This window comes from Eretmochelys imbricata, chromosome 16 (genome assembly GCF_965152235.1).
Source record: "Eretmochelys imbricata isolate rEreImb1 chromosome 16, rEreImb1.hap1, whole genome shotgun sequence".
Classification (NCBI taxonomy): Eukaryota; Metazoa; Chordata; order Testudines; family Cheloniidae; genus Eretmochelys; species Eretmochelys imbricata.
This window is the reverse complement of record NC_135587.1, coordinates 13,868,492-13,884,473: the sequence shown is the minus strand read 5'-3', so window position 1 is coordinate 13,884,473 and position 15,982 is coordinate 13,868,492. Positions and strand designations below refer to the sequence as shown.

The window sequence follows — 15,982 nt, the reverse complement described above, 5'->3', positions numbered from 1 at the left end:
CTCGTGGCACCTTAGAGACTAACCAATTTGAGCATAAGCTTTCGTGAGCTACAGCTCACTTCATCCCATGACATGAGCTGTAGCTCACGAAAGCTTATGCTCAAATAAATTGGTTAGTCTCTAAGGTGCCACAAGTACTCCTTTTCTTTTTGTGCTCTGAATGGACACAGGAAAGCATGCAGCTGAGAATGGAGAATGAATTAGGCTTTGCAGTTTTGCTACAATCCAGCAGGGGACAACAAAGTTGCCTGCCTTGACCAGGCTTTGAAAGCAGAGAAAGACAGACCAACCCTGGACTGTTCTGTACTTTTGCACACCTTCCCTCTGTCCCCATTCTAGCAGCCAAGATCAAATACCCTAGTCAAGCTTCTGCTGAGCTCTGAATACACACAAGCACAGCTGCATCCTGTGACTAAAGGGATCCCAAGAGTATTAATGTGGGAACAAAGCCATCATGTATCACACAATCTTCAGAAATCTCTACTGAGGTGAGGTGAAAGTCTCCTAAACACAAAGAACAAGCTTACCTATCTTTACCGAGCCCCAGTGTCCACCAACCTTTCAGGAGCCATACCTGTTTCCCAGCTGAATCCCACTCAGTGTAGTTGTGCCATCTCTGCTCACAAACAACCTCAGGTTACTGTCTGCGGATAGGAGAAGAGGAAGAAAAGACAGTAAAATCCACAGTCCTTCCTGACCATCCCCAGATGTCCCCTCCGGTCCATGTTACACAATGCTCAACGAGGGGAAAAAAAAATCCATTTTCTTTCCATTTCTGTGAGTGTGGGTGAGTTTACACTCTTGCTCTGATGGTTGTGAAGCTTTGTGGAACTCCCTCTCCTCGTTGCTTTAGGAAAGACCCCTGGGGCAAATCAGACTTTGGAAGAGTAAACTTTTAAAAACAAATTTTAATGAATACGGTTTTGATGGCTAGGTTGGGTTTTTATAAACTTCTAAACCGCGTCATGAATTAAGGAGTCCTTAATATGATTTTAAAAACTCAAACAAAGACAAAAACATTCCCCTGCATCATTTGCAATATCATTACACCACTATGGAGGTACGCTGTTCTGTCTAGTTTTCCCACAGAGAGTGAAGTGCAAATTCATTAATGAAGCACGATAACTCCTTTTTTATCATCCAAGCTGACAGAAACGCACACCGTGAACTGTGTGAGTAATGAACACCAAATTAGATTAAAGTTTTGAGTTCTAGTAAATCTAAGCTGTGGTTTGTATAATAGGTAAGAAAATTAGTTTAAAAAAAAACATTTATTTTAAAAGAGGACTATTTGAAATTTTCCCTAAACTGACCAATTTTTAAAAACATTGGTTTCAATTCCTTTAAAAAGATTGATAAGGCTTTTTTCCTCCTCTGCAGTATTCTTAAGGGTCTTCTGGTCAGGCCCGAGTGCCAGTATGTTTAAACCCCTCCTTCCCCTCTCTTTGCACACACCTACCCTGCTTCCGCTGCTGCTACTGGCAAACACCCTCTTGCACAGCATGGGAAAAAGCATGCCCAGGAGCTGCCCCCAGACCTATGCAGGAGGGTGATCCAACTGAGCAGCAGAGCAGAGAAACTGACTACACATGAAGTGCTGTCAAAAGTAAACATGGAAAAGAGAAGGACTGTTTGCCTCCAGCCTCAGGGCTGCAGTTACTTGTAACAGTAGCAGGTACATACTGTTTTCAGAAGGAAATGCAGTTTTCACATCAGTGGGGTCCCTTTAAGGTATCTGCCACTGAAACTTCAAGCAAGTACTAACAGCAAATTACAGGGGCGTGGGAGGCAATATCGGGTGATGCCAGAGCTGGGATTAGAGAGGTTGATGAATGTTGCTAAGGCTGGAAGAGGAGCAGCAAGTCTCCCATCTGCGTCTCGTATTAATCTCACCTTCAGTATTGCTGACGTCTGAGAAATCCTGACTCTGCATAATTTTCTCCACTATGTCGTCAGCATCAATCCTAGTATCAACCACCCACGTTGGGTGACTCTCCACTGAATCCTTTTTCCTTCTGGGAGGGGGAAAAAAAACAGATTCAGCCCCTAGGGTCACAGGCTGCAGTGATGTCTGTGTCCTTTAGCTATAGCCTCTTCCTTTCAGATTATAGCAACAGCAAATCTGAGGCCATAAAGGTAAAGGAAGAGTGAAGGATCCTTTGTTTCTAGGCCTTCCCCCATCCACAGAGATATCATCTTTACACTGTACCTACCGGGATGATCTATCCAAAAGGATGTTTGGTCTTGGGGGGCGAGGTGGCTTGTCTAGTTTGTGGTCCCGTTCTCCTTCAGGACACTCCACTGTCATACTGAGCCCCCCAGAGGCGCTGCTGCTGCTGGACGTATTCCGGCGGTGGGTCAAATCAGACATACTGGAGGAGCGAGAGTGCTCCGTACTATAACCTGTGGATAGAGACTCATTACAAACCAAACCTACCATCCCACAGCAACACAGTGCAAATAGCCAAGTCTCCAGTCAGGGCAGGGACATTTCACTGAGGAGGAGAGGAACCTTAGTCCACAAAGGCAGAGGATTACACAGATCAGATCAGATCTGCAGTCATCACAAAACTGGGAGTTCAGAAGGCAGGCTCAGGAGCAGCTGGAGGTTAGAGGCGTGGCTGTGAATCATTCTCAAAGGAGGAGAGTGCCACAGAAAAACAGATTTGGAGATCTGAAGACCTGCGTCTTCCTGGGCACGGATGCCAAAGTTCAGCAGGTCAACAATTACCGGAGATTTTGGACTGCTGGCTGGCATAGCTGGAGTTCCGTGAATGCCCTGAGTGGAATACTTCCTCTGGACTAGACAGATTCTGGTCTGGTTCCTCTGGAACACCTGTCAAACAACGGAGCACTCATTATCTCTCAGCCAGCCAGCTCACCACTTCCCACAGAAAGACTGGATGGGGACGTTGTTGCACTAGGGCCAGGGAAGGCTGGAAGGGTGCACACTTGTTGCTCTGCACTGACTTGCACGGAGCTAGAAGCTGCCAGGGACCATTGATGACAGAAGCAGTGAGAGGCTGTGTCAGTAGTCACCCATTCCAGTGGCTGATGGGGTGCCCAACTCTGGAGTTACCAGGGATCTCCAATCCCTCAAGCCCACGGAGATGACAGGTCACGTCTGAAGCTATTTCATAAGTAAAAGACAGCTTTGAAAAATATTAAGCCAGCTTGGTGCACGCCATGCAAGAGATCAGGTGCTATTTATAGGCTCTTCACTACTCAGACCAACAGCAGCCTGTGGAGTACGGCGAAGGCCATAATACAGGACTTTTCAAGTGAAGAGTGACAGAGGGTGGTACAGAAACCAAAAGGGGCAGGATTCTCAAAGCTCCAACACAGATGTGGGAGGATCCTCAACAGGTAGGGAAATGTACCGAGTTTGTGACAGGCTGACAAGAGCGAGATGGATTGCCAGTTAAGGCTCTGAATCCATCCTTCCCTCATATACACAGGTACAAGTCGGATGTGGGGTCTGAGTCAGATGATGGTAAAGCTCAGACTGGAACTCAGCCCAAGGGGGAGGCTAATGGAGGAAAGATGTAAGATATAAAACAAGGAAGGGGAAGGACTCCTTCCTGTTAGCTGCTTTTCTTACTACTATAACCCCCCGCTCTTCTACCCTCATAAGGGCGAGTTTCACCATCATTACATCACCTCTGAATGTGGCCTGAAGAGTCGGCGCCCCTCTGAATTTCCCGATTTCCCCATCTCCGCCTGCGTGTGAAAGGGCTGTAAGGAGCCTTTTTGGTCTCCTGGGTAAACACGTATGCCAGGTTTTATAAAGACCCTCATTTACCCTTTTCTCACCCACTGAGGTGAACTGGGTAGCTCCAGATTTTGGTGCACTATGTATCTGTCATGGTATATTTGGAGCCCAATCACTTTAAAGAGGGGAGCCAGGGGAGGCTGCAATGGCCTTGAAAAATGGAAGTCTAGGAACTCTGCTTCAGCAGGTGGAATGAGGCCATTAGATCTCAGACCCTGAAGCACTAAAAGCTACGCAGGAACTTTTCTAAACATCAGCCTAAGCAAACCTAAAAGCGGAGGGGTGAACAGTGTCACTGAATACAGGAGGAATCACAGTGATGGGCACCTTAGAGAGGACTGCAAGATAAAGCCATTGCAGGGACTGCCTGAATGTGTATCTCCTCTGTTAACAGAAATACACGTGCTACACTTTCATGTTCCCGCTGCTCAGCTACATTTAAGAGAGAGTCTTACAGGTTTCTTAGTTAGCGAAGACACTAGGACGGGTGAGGGAGAGCGTGCAATGCACAGATCCGTTAACCTTCCAAGCGCTGCAGTAAGCTTAATGGAATCCTGGAACAACAAAGTGCTGTATCAGTCTTGAGCACAGAGGGCCTGTACCTGGATTGAGAATGGTGGGTCTCGACTTGGCCGGGCGCACTGCTCCAAAAGTGGCTGAGCTGCTGATGCTACTGGTCGTCCCCTCGCCCTTACAGGTCAACTGCAGGGAGGAGTCCTGTCCCGGGATGGTGATAGATTTGGCTGTGGAAGGAGGCCTGCAATAGCCAAAAGACAGGACGTGACACAAATCACCCAAGCAGAACTGGCAGCTTGAGGAGGTGACCTACAAAGGGGGCCACTCCCTTCTTGCTTCTTTGTGGGGAAGGATGCAAGCCTGTAAGGAGTTCTGCAAGTAGGGAACACAGCAAAACCTTTGCTTTTCTGCTATTTTTTTACATTAGAAATTCAGGTCTTTGTCTAGTTTAGAAGACTACAGTGGCCAGAGAACTAGCAAAATTACTACTTGACAAGTGATTAAAAAAAAAAGTCTTTTGTCCTCTCAACTGGTCACTTAAAAAAAAAACAACTCAGACTATTTTATAGATTTTAAGGCCAAAAGGAACCATAAAATTCATTCAGTCCGACCTCTGGCATAACGGAAGCCAGAGAATTTCACTCAGTTATTCCTGGATTAAGTCCAATAACTTGTGACTGACTAAGGCATATCTTCCAAAAAGCATCTTGATTTGAAGAGATCCAGACATAGAGAATCCATCACTTCCCTTGATAAGTTTGTTCCAGTGGCTAATCACCCTCACTACTAAAAGTGTGAGCCTAATCTGAATTTGGCTTTAACTTCGAGCCACTGGTTCTTGTTATGCCTTTCTGAACTAGCCCTTCGGTAGTCAGCATTTTTTCCCTACAAGGTCACTTATACTCTATAATCAATTCAGCTCCACAATGTTTTAGATAAACTGAACAGATTGCACTTCTTTATTCTCTCACTGTAAGGGGTTTTTTTGGTTCTCCCATGTCCTCTCCAATTTTTCAACATCCTTTTTAAAACACAGGACACGTGAACTGTCCACTAAAATCTTTGGAATCCCCTCCCCCCATCAAAAAAGCGCATTTGGGAAAGGGGGTGAATCCTCTTAGTCTAGATACAGCTTATATCAGTAGAAAAGTGCTTTTACAGGTACAGTTTATACCAGTTCCCCTAACAAAATAAGCTATACCAGCAAATGTTTGCAAGCATAAATCCAACTACACTAGGGCTTTTGCCCATATAAATATGTTGTTAAAGTCACATCTGTAATGGACATTACTATAGAGGCAAAAGTTATGTGTAAATTCCAAGAAACATTCAGCAGAAGTAAAAAAATAGTTATTTTGTTGAACAGTCGCCAAGAGATGGACATATAGCCCAGTCAGGAGTTTTCAACATTATAGCGTAATATATTTGTTGTGGTTTTGATTCACTGTCTTCAGGCATTATCATGACGTCACTATGCAAATACTGCAAAACAATGTCAGGATCTCATACCACAATTATTTTGCGGCTCTCAGAGACCTTGTTTTCTATAGTGAAATCTCTCTCCAATGCCTCAAGATTGGTTACTACTGCTCACAAAATGACAGAACGGTACAGCTCATATCGAGAGCTGGGGTTTGTTGCTAACAGTCTCCAATGCCTAGCACGGGCGGAAAGGGTATCTTCAGTTAAGGTGTACAAACAGATCACAGCACAGACCTGGGACCACTTCCCATCACCACCTGCCTTAAAAAAAAAAAGTCCTTCAACAAAGCCGGTCGGGGAGGGGGGTGGACAGAAATCAAGACTACATTCTTGATATTTTTTAAGGTTAAAAAACAAATTTTTTAAAAAAAATTATGCTTCTTTTCTCCATCACAAAGCAGCAAAGAAGCCAAAATGGGAGCACACTTCGGAAAGTCTCTCACAGGTCTCCTTTCATGGCTCATCTCACCTGTTCATTTGTAGCTGTTACCATTAATCCCTTAATCCAGTCAGAATTTTTTTAAATGTAAGTAGTAGATACCACTAACTGGCAGTTCTAAGAAGTCAAAAAGTGACCTTGTACTTGTATAACACCTTCTATCTGTATATCTAAAAATGCTTTACAAACACCTCTGTAAGACAAATGTTTTCTCCACTTTACAGATGGGTAAACAAGCACAAAGAAAATACGTGAACTGCCTGTCACACAGAGTCTTTGGCAGAGCTGGGGATAGAATGCAGAAGTCCAGATTCCCAATTATAAGCTTTTTTTGTACTGTACTTTTGGGGAAGTTTACTGGTTTATAAAATTGCCTAGGTGATCTATGGAGAAGATGCACATGATCATGTTTGCACGTCACTGGGCTCTACCAGGGATCTAGGCCAGCTCAGGGTAGATAGCCCCACCCTTCAGGGAACAGCTTTGTGTCCAAAACCCCATCAAATGTAACAGGTTCCGTAGGAGTGGAAGACGATGCAGCAACTCACGTCTTGAAGCAGGGGTCCCCAGAGAGCAGGGACATTCCAATTGTGACCTATGGGAGATAGAAATGATACAGGTCATTAGGAACTGCCAGTTCCACCCAACTAGTCAGTGATCAATGGGGATATCAGCATTGGGTCCTGTGATACTGGGGGAGGGGGATCTAGGAATCAGGAGCCTGCACAGTACTTTGGATCAGCTGGACTGCCTTTCCATCCAGCACAAAAGTAAGATTGAGGGACACAGCGGAGCATTATTTTAAGCCACTAGTATCACTATATCCAAGATGTATCAGCACCTCCTGCTCAGAAAGATGTTGCTAATGGTGCACTCAAGACTTTCGGCCTGCTCATGTTTTATCCGCAGATACAGGATGTTATTGGAATGCTGTTGTTTAACTGCATATCTGTACATATCAGTGACTGCTCTCTATGGAAGTGAGAAACTGCTTGTCTGTCTCCAGTCTAGCTTTGGTAAGGTGCTTCTCTGCTAAAGATCCCTGCCCATGAGGACGCAAGTGGGAGGGCTGGGAACAAAATCCTGTACTACAAATTCAGGCGGGATTTCTGAAGAATGCACCAAACTCTAGGATCCCTCCCACGCGGACACTGACTATGCACCTTTAGGATGGAGTTATCCTGCCGGGTGTTCTTGGTATCATATCCTTCCAGCAAGCAGCATCGGACAGTGAATCCAGAGCCAGCAAATTCTGCCAGATTCAGATCAGCAAAACCCAGCTGTGGCCAAGAGAAAACAGGGAAAAAAAGCTCAATAAAGAGATTGTTCTGTGTGTGATGCACTAAGGAAGAGAATGTGTTTGTGGTACACGGCAGATGCCTATGCAGACCACTGTGTAGCTGTGGTTACATGTCAGCATCTACTCTAGTCACGATCGTAGGTGAATATTTCTGAGCTGCAGGAAGCCTGTGTATGGAGAAAGGAAACACAATGGTAGTTCTGGTGAGGACAGTGTTAACCAGCCTGCGGTTGTTGCATAACCAAGGACGTGGAAGGCACTGGGTCAATGATGTGGAAAAAACAGAATCACATACACAAACATAAGAAGGCACTCTTTGTACTAGGACATCCCAGAATGCACTGGAGCCTGCAAGCCAAGAGATGAAAGGATATTGTTGTAGATGAAACTGACACATTGTTTCTGAGAAACAAGAACCAGACCATCAGAAAAGCAAGCCAGAAGTCACTTTAATTGTAGATATCCAGTTATAATCCCTTTGGCAATGCAGTAAACCCCAGACACCCTCTGGTGTATGCCCTAGAGCTTAGCCATTTTGATGGGGTGCACCTGGAACAGCATTTCCCTCACACCCCTAGTAGTTAGCCAGCCAACAGAAAGTTTGAGAGACAGGAAGGAAAGGGAATGTTTCAGGAGATTTTTAATTAGTGTCTCTCTAAATCTTAGTTCTTTTAATAAACTAGAGAAGAAAAGGACACAGGTGAGTGAGAATGCAAAACAAACTACAAGCAGAGCAGATAGGAAGCAAAATCAGATACACGTTACAACATACAAGAACCTGAATCAAAAAGCAGCAGTCATGTTACTCTGCACTCCTAGTCCTTTAAAGATTTATGATGAACACTGACTCCCCTACCTAGACGATCAATCAAAGAAGCCAACAGGACTGTTCATGTTCTCTGCACTTTCTGGTGATAAGTTTTCTCCTTGACCCATTCAGCCTAATCAATCAGAACCAGCTGCCGTTTCTGCCCTTTCCCCGCGTTTGAGCAAGTTACCCAGCCCCACAGCGAGGGGAGAAAAGCTTGGCGCTCTTCAGTGGGTAGGCCCCACTCTCTCACAGGGAATGCAGGATAAGTTGTTACAACATACACTGCAATACAGGTCTGGTGTCATTGAGGTTCTCTTCGGAGGGAGCACAGACCTTAATTACAAAGAAAGCTATCTGGCAGCATTGAAGGTAACATTTTCTGATCTTGTGGGTTTTTTCTGAAACTGAAAACAGTTGAGTAGGGCTCAGTTTAGAATTCCCCTGTTTTTATCTGACTCTTACCTCTTGGCAAGCAAAAACTCCAACCTCCCATGCTGGCCAGCAGTTCAACACTCGAAAGGAACAATGCTATTCCTTCTGCTGTTTGAATCACAAGGATGACTCAAGTTCATCAGTATTTTTTCCCCTGACAATTTTTTAAACCAATGTTCCATTTGCAACCCAGGACAGGGCAGCAAAATTCAGGTCTGCCGTACTAGAATGTCTTGGATCAGTGAATTATGGGCCTGGGTCAGCACCATGCTAATGGCGTTTGGGATTTCATCCTGTCACTCTTGGAAGCTGACAGGGGATTATAGAGTGCCACTGTAAATCAGTTAATGGCTACTGTATGGATTTTGTATTTGAAACAGAGGAAGCCAAGTTCTAAACAGCTGGGATGTGCCTGCATAAGAATGAGCAAGGGACCAGAAGGGAGATTGGGACTTAACTGATGATCAAGAGACTAAGGAGAAGGCAAGAGGACTGTGACACTTCCTTTCTCCCCACCAACCCCTCCAAGGGGGCTGCAGGGGCAGAGAGAAAAGAGAAAGTGGGGTAAAGTGTATTCTCCCAGTGCTCTCACTACACGAGGCTACGAATCAACGCCCAGCTGAACAGGTAATAGTTTCAGGGCCGAGAGAACAACAAGGCTCCAATGCTAAGTAGCTCCAAGACCAAGGCCTTGTCTTTGCTAACACATGGCCAGCTCCTACCACCACTTCCTAGCGAATAACCTGGTAAAATCTTAGTGTGGACAAGGCAGGTGTAGTTTTGACACATGTCAGTAGGTTAGAGTAAACCCCAGGCTCCCTGCTGGTCAAAGTAAACACTAGGGGGGACCATAAGGTTGAGAGGAGCAGCTAGCAGTATTGTTTAAAATACTGATGTACCCCAGAATGGGGGATTTGGGCTCACAATCATGAATACACCAATAAGATACCATTACACAGCACCCTCCTCCAGGGGCGGACCAACCGCAACCCCCCTACCATCCAATGCACAAACCCCAGGCCCCCTCCCTCAGAAGACAGCTGACTGGTCCCCATGACTGCAGGGGTATAAACTGATGCAAAGCTTTACACAGCACACTGGGACCAGGAATTTTTTTTTCCAGGAAGCAGACTCCCAGTGCAGGGAGGTGTCTGCTGGAAGGCAGAAGCTGCAGGAGGAAGGATCCCTTAATGAAAGGATGTTCTCAGCTATAACCTTTCAGAGCAGTTTCCCTCATTTTTCCAGCCAGCTGACGGCATTTCCATCCGGTTCAGGGACAACAGGAGGGGGAGGGAAAAAAGAGTTTCCACTTCAACAGCACATCCTGCTGGCCCTGATCCGTAACAGCTCCGGTACCCACACCCTCCCACAGAGACATTAATATGTAGCCCAAAGGTCTATGGACACCCAACTTCTGCCCTGTGCACAAAGCCACTCGGAAGCATCAGCAAGTGAGTCTCAGTATCTCATAGTCACTTTGGCAGCATAACTGGGGTGGGGGGGGGAGGGGAATGGTGGCAAGGGTCTGGCGTCCTCGTTAGCAGCAGGAGCTCCCTGCGATATCTTCGTTGTTTGGGGCCACTCCTATCTCCTCACAGCTCAAGGAGATTTTGTTCCACTGAGCAAAGTTACGAGTTTGTAAAGAGATGAAAAGCCCTGAAGTTTAGGAAGGATGTTCATCTGCATGCAACCTGCTCACGCATAGAACGTGTGCGCCCACAACCCCCTTCTAATGCACCTCACAAGACCACTGCTTATCTTGGGGTAGGTTTTCACTGCAGAGTTAGCTTGGGTGATTGGCGTGTGGGTGAGCCTAGCCCCGCGGGAGCAGCCACATTGCAAAGCTCTAGCAGAGCTCCTGTGTTCAGTGGTGCTGCACTCACATCTGTACTGCTACAACTTCTGGGGCAGAGCCTATGGTTCTTGTGTGTTGTAGTAAGGTGCTCTGATTTTCCCAGTAAATTGCAGGAGGACTTGTTTGTCCTTCTGGGAAGGCTTTGGAGGATTATCAACACTTGAGTGGTTTACCTTACGCCCTCACTGCTAAGTGGGCAGGTTCTCAGCCCAAATAAAAACAGCACTTGGACTTTAGCTTGTGTCCTAGGGTGGGCCAGATACCCCAGAATTAAAGCACCACTAAACTCAGATCAGAGGGGTTTCTGTGTGCATGGGGGAGTGTTAGGGCAACACCCAAGTAAAAGCATGGGATAACTCTGAAATGACATACCCTCTGAGGCTCTTCCAACCCAACACCTCCAAGTGGTAGGGAAAAATTCAGGACATAGATTAACAAGGGAACAGACATGTATGTATTCAGTTAACCAGGTGTTGCATGCACGTCCCTCCCTCCAGCTGCGTGGCTCTCTTGCTGGGTAAGCAGCTCTATAGAATGGAAGAACAGCTTTTTAAAAAATGTGAAGTTAGTGAGTGAGAAACAGATGGTCAGCCCTGGAGATTGAGGTCATAATTAGCCACAGAACAGGAACAGCGTGGGCAGCAACAGCTTCTTCCACCCACAGGCCTGAATCCACATGTAAGGGTGAGAGCCTTGTTGAGCCTCCAAAGCGGATTCCATCCTTGGTCTCGGACCCTGCCAATAAAGGTGCCAATTGATGCAAACTGTGATGGGGCTTTATGTAACCAGAACACCTGCCCACGGGGCACAGACACTATCAGCTCATTTCACATAGGCCAAAGACGAGCCTTCACATGCAAGCAGCTGGCTTTGGGCCCCGTGCAGATTCGCAACTCTTAAACCAACCCAATCTCTTCTTCCTGCAGTAGGACCCAGTCTGAAGAGGGAAGAGACTCATAGCCCTTTGCCTCTATTGCAGCACATGGGGTGTCATGCATATCATGCCTGATAGAAGGAGAAAAGGAATGAGTCCCACAATAAAACCCCTCTGTTGATCAATCTGTTCATCCCTTCCAAGATGATAGTGCTCTCCATGAACATGCCTTGTTGCACTACGAGCTTCAAGCTAAGCTCCAGACTGCAGTTCTAAGAGTCAGCTAACACAGCTAGCTGCTGTCCAAGCTGGTTATTGCATTCTGGGGAACGCAGGGTAACAGAGTCTACATTCTCTGAGTTCGTGTTCATTAGGGATGACCCCGAGCGGCAGAGTTCACATCTGTCTCAGAACTTCCCCAAAGTTTAAAGGATGTGCGGGTCAGTGGTTTTGGTCAGTCCCATCTCTAGAATTCGCACGTTCAATGGGATCTGGATTCTGTCCCAGCAAGTCACAGTCCTGCCCTTTTAGGGGAAATAAATTAGTTTCATCCCCAACTACAACCAACGGCTCTTTCCTCAGGCTGCTTTACACAAAAACACAGCCCTGCTTCCTGAGAAATTCCACCGCTGGCCGTTTGTCAGAGCGCTGAAAGGCCAGAGGCACTGAGTGAACACAGGACAGCTCAGCATTCTAGTCCTTTTGCATGCTCTTTTGCTCTTACCTTTGAGTAGGTTTTTCCGCCCTTCAGTTCCTATAATGCGAAACAAGAAGAAAAACAGGAAAAGGAGCCATCAGCTTTACTGTGGGAACAAAGGGAAACTCATCATACTGTCAATGCTGGAAGAGGCCTCCAGGATTTCACCCCTCCCTGGCACCCAGGGTGCCACCTCCCTCGTCTCCCCTACAAACAACATTGCAGGAGGGTGGGGGTGGACGTGTGAGGGAAGGGCTCTGACTATTTCCATTCAACTAGCCCAAGCATAAAGCTTCTGATTACCATTCAATATCCATGCATCCTCTCACACCTCCAAGACAAGGCAGCCACGAAGCTATACCAATACATCCAGCTGCTGGGGATGCTCCCGCATCAGAGGTGGAGGCTGGGTACTCACCTTACGCACAGACACTCGGCAGATGCAGGGATCCAGGAGGCCAGTGGCAGGATTGGCACTCATTTTACACACAAAGGTGAATTTCTTCTTCCAGTGGACACAGTTCTCCTGCACCTCCTCTCTATGGAGGGAAAAACAAGAAAAAAGAAAAAGCAGCCTGAAAGGAAGGTACAAAGCAGATCAAGCCAATCCCAACTGCAAAACCTCTATTGTGAAGAGATGCCTGGTCTGCAAAGCTCCATCTGCATGACATTTCAATCAATGTCAGCCAGAAATCACATACAGTTCTGGTTATTTAGGTGCCAAAGACAATTCCCCTGAGCAGCAGACAGGGTCCAATCCAAATTGCACACTAGACTACACAGCTCCTCTACACTGAGCTTTAAACAGAATTTGGGGACAGTGTTTTAAGCATTTCCAGCTAAACCTGTTCAGTTGATTGGCTGTCCCTTGTGAATGGGGCTAAACTCTGTTAGAATCAAGTTTAAGAACTGGTTTCTAGACCATCCTGCTGGCTAGGCCAGTGCACGGCCCTGGACTCAAATTTAACCACATATCTTACAAGGCAAGCACACGACCTACACAGGGTTCTCTGCATGGCAACTCTGCTCTCACGCTGGGTTCCAGTGAACACAGCAGCCTTAGAGCAGGGATTCTCAAACCAGGGGTACACATACCCCTGGGGGTATACACAGGTCTTCCAAGGGGTACATCAACTCATCTAGATACTTGCCTAGTTTTACAACAAGCTACATAAAAAGCACTAGTGAAGTCAGCACAAACTAAAATTTCATAACAATGGCTTGTTTATACTGCTTTACACTCTATACACTGAAAGGTAAGTACAATATTTATAGTCCAATTGATTTTATAATTATATGGTAAAAATGAGAAAGTCAGTCATGTTTCAGTAGTAGTGTGGCTGTGACACTTTTGTATTTCTAGGTCTGATTTTGTAAGCAAGTAGTTTTTAAGGGAGCTGAAACTTGGGGGTACACAAGACAAATCAGACTCCTGAAAGGGGTACAGGAGTCTGGAAAAGTTGAGAGCCATTTAGAGGCCAGAGGCACTGCAAGCAGACCACCACCATACGCACAGAAAGCAGGGAAACAACAGACTGGGACCATGCCAGCTAAAGATCCTGTGCTCCTGGTTTGCACTGCAGCTGCAACAGAGGCTGGCCCCGTCCAAGAGAAAGATGGTGCTGGGGAGGGGAGAACCTGTACCCGGGAGAGTCTGGGAATGGGGGAAACCAGCCATCCAAGCCCTCTACCTAATCCAAGCACTGCAAGACATGGTAAAAGGTGTTTAAATCGAGTTACTGTAGCCTGAGCCACAGAAAGAAATGGAAGGGAGAGAAATGGAGGCAACAAGAGAATTGCCTCTATTTTAACTTACAGGGACTTCGGATTGAGATTCCTGCCTCTGCAAAGCCTGAAAGGAAGCAGGCGAGGGGAAGGGGAGGTTTGGAACAAATCCTCTTTTTGGGGGGTGGTGCGCGTGAGCACGGTGGTTGGGTTTGAATATCCGTGCAGAGAGGGCGCCTGGGGCTACGCGCGATGCTCACATTACCAACTGTCCCTCTGCACACCGGGAAGCCTGGCCTGATCTATTTCCAGCTCAGGCCTCCGCCTTGAGCCAATTAAATTCTCAGGGTATTTGGGGTGGGGGACAATGAATCTTTGACAAGGGATTTTGCCATTAGTAGGCACTCTTAATATAGGGATTATCTCCTCCCTCTCCTAGCACAGCGCAAGAGAGAAAGGAATGAGGGAACCAGATATACTCTGTACTTTAGTTATTAAAAGCAATCCCTGTCCCCAACCATAGCACCCAGGCATAATACAAGATAATGAGATCAGAGGTGTGAGGAAGAAATACCTTCAACACCAGCCTGAAAACCTCTCCAATACTGTTTCTATCTCCGGATTGCCTGGCCCACACTTCAAAGTGAAGTCAACAAGCCTCTCGTTCCTGTGGCTTGTATAAACGGGTTCAGGTGAATCCAGCAGCGAGCTAGAATAGGGTGGTTACTACTAGCTCAAAAATACTGAATCCTCCCTTATCATCCCCTTTTACAGATGGGAAAACAGACAGGCTGTGATTTTCTCAAAGTCACAGAGGGATCCTAGCGTCTTACGTAAGATTAGATCTCAGGAGTTCCTGGCTCCTACTCTGTGCTCAAACCACTGCTCCACGCCTTGGGACCAAAAGTGATACTGCTCTCGGAGGAGACTACAAGGTTTTTTTCCCCCACAATAAAGCATTCCTTAGCACCAGCCAAGTTGAGAGAACTGCTGTTTTTTTAAAAAAGGGAGAGGAGGGAAGAATGAGTCAAAGAACTTCAGATGTGATGCCATAAACCTGCTCTAATGGCAGGTAGCACACATGCTGAGAGCTCAGGAGGAAAATTCTCTGGACATGGGATCAGAAAGGAGTCCAGGCAGGCCAAAAATACACATAAAATGTCATACATGCTTCAGCGATCCAAGGCAGGCATTTGGGATTGGTAGAAGCCTTGGAAACATCAAGGCAAAGAGGCGCCCATGTTCAAAGCAGTGAATGAAAGGCCATGAGACAACTTGGGGAATTAAGATATAGAACAAAAGAAGAGAATCCTGTCTGCCTCAGGAGAGTCACATACAGAACTAGCACAGATGAGACAATCTGAGAAAAATGTCATACAATGTACCCTCACACTTCATCCAAGGAAGTCAAAGTGCTTTAAACATTAACTCTCATGCCCCACTGTTAAGTAGGTGGGCATTATCCCATTTTACAGATGGGAAAATTAAGCATCCTTGCATTCAAATTAAGTGCTTTACGGACAGTATGCAAAGCAATCATTTCACCCACCTGGAATTGGGGCAGACATTTTGCCGCAGCAACACTACAGGGTTTCCTCACTTCTTTTCAAAGGGCAGAATGTTAGGCAGCATGTAACTAACACAATTTGTGCAGAAGACAAAGCCTGAACTTGGGCCCTAAAAGCAGGTAAAAGGAGGAATGGATTTTCTTACTATTTAGGCTTAATGATTTCTTGGTACCAATAAATCTGTATCATGTAAGTAGTTGCACACGTAAAAGCTCACCAGCCCAAACATTTTGAATGACTACGCTTTCATGTGTCAGCATTCACAGATTTGTAAGGAGCCTCAGACATTTTCCTTTGGCAAGATTTGCTGTTGGAATGTACAGATTAGTTTTCTTACCTGTAATTTGTATTTGTCACATAGCAGTGGAATGATCAAGTCGAACCAACCCCATCACTAACGTTCGACCAGGAGATGCTGACATACAAGAAACACGTCTTGAGGGGACTTACGTCAAAAAGTGATGCCCGTACTGACTGGGCCACAAGGAATGTTGTGCAATACTAAATAGTT

The 15,982-nt window shown here is 46.1% G+C and overlaps 1 protein-coding gene across 2 annotated transcripts in view; it reads right to left on the bottom strand.

Moving 5' to 3' along the window:
- EEIG1 (estrogen-induced osteoclastogenesis regulator 1) overlaps window positions 1–15,982 on the bottom strand; it is a 45,589-nt gene that overhangs the window by 5,664 nt on the left and 23,943 nt on the right. For both annotated transcript variants that reach the window (XM_077835827.1, XM_077835828.1), the window contains exons 3-11: window positions 12,597–12,717; window positions 12,206–12,235; window positions 7,373–7,489; window positions 6,758–6,804; window positions 4,375–4,529; window positions 2,732–2,836; window positions 2,214–2,403; window positions 1,894–2,015; window positions 575–644 (exon numbers count right to left, since the gene is read on the bottom strand). In XM_077835827.1, the coding sequence (XP_077691953.1) occupies window positions 575–644; window positions 1,894–2,015; window positions 2,214–2,403; window positions 2,732–2,836; window positions 4,375–4,529; window positions 6,758–6,804; window positions 7,373–7,489; window positions 12,206–12,235; window positions 12,597–12,717 (957 nt within the window). The remainder of the gene's footprint in view (window positions 1–574; window positions 645–1,893; window positions 2,016–2,213; window positions 2,404–2,731; window positions 2,837–4,374; window positions 4,530–6,757; window positions 6,805–7,372; window positions 7,490–12,205; window positions 12,236–12,596; window positions 12,718–15,982) is intronic.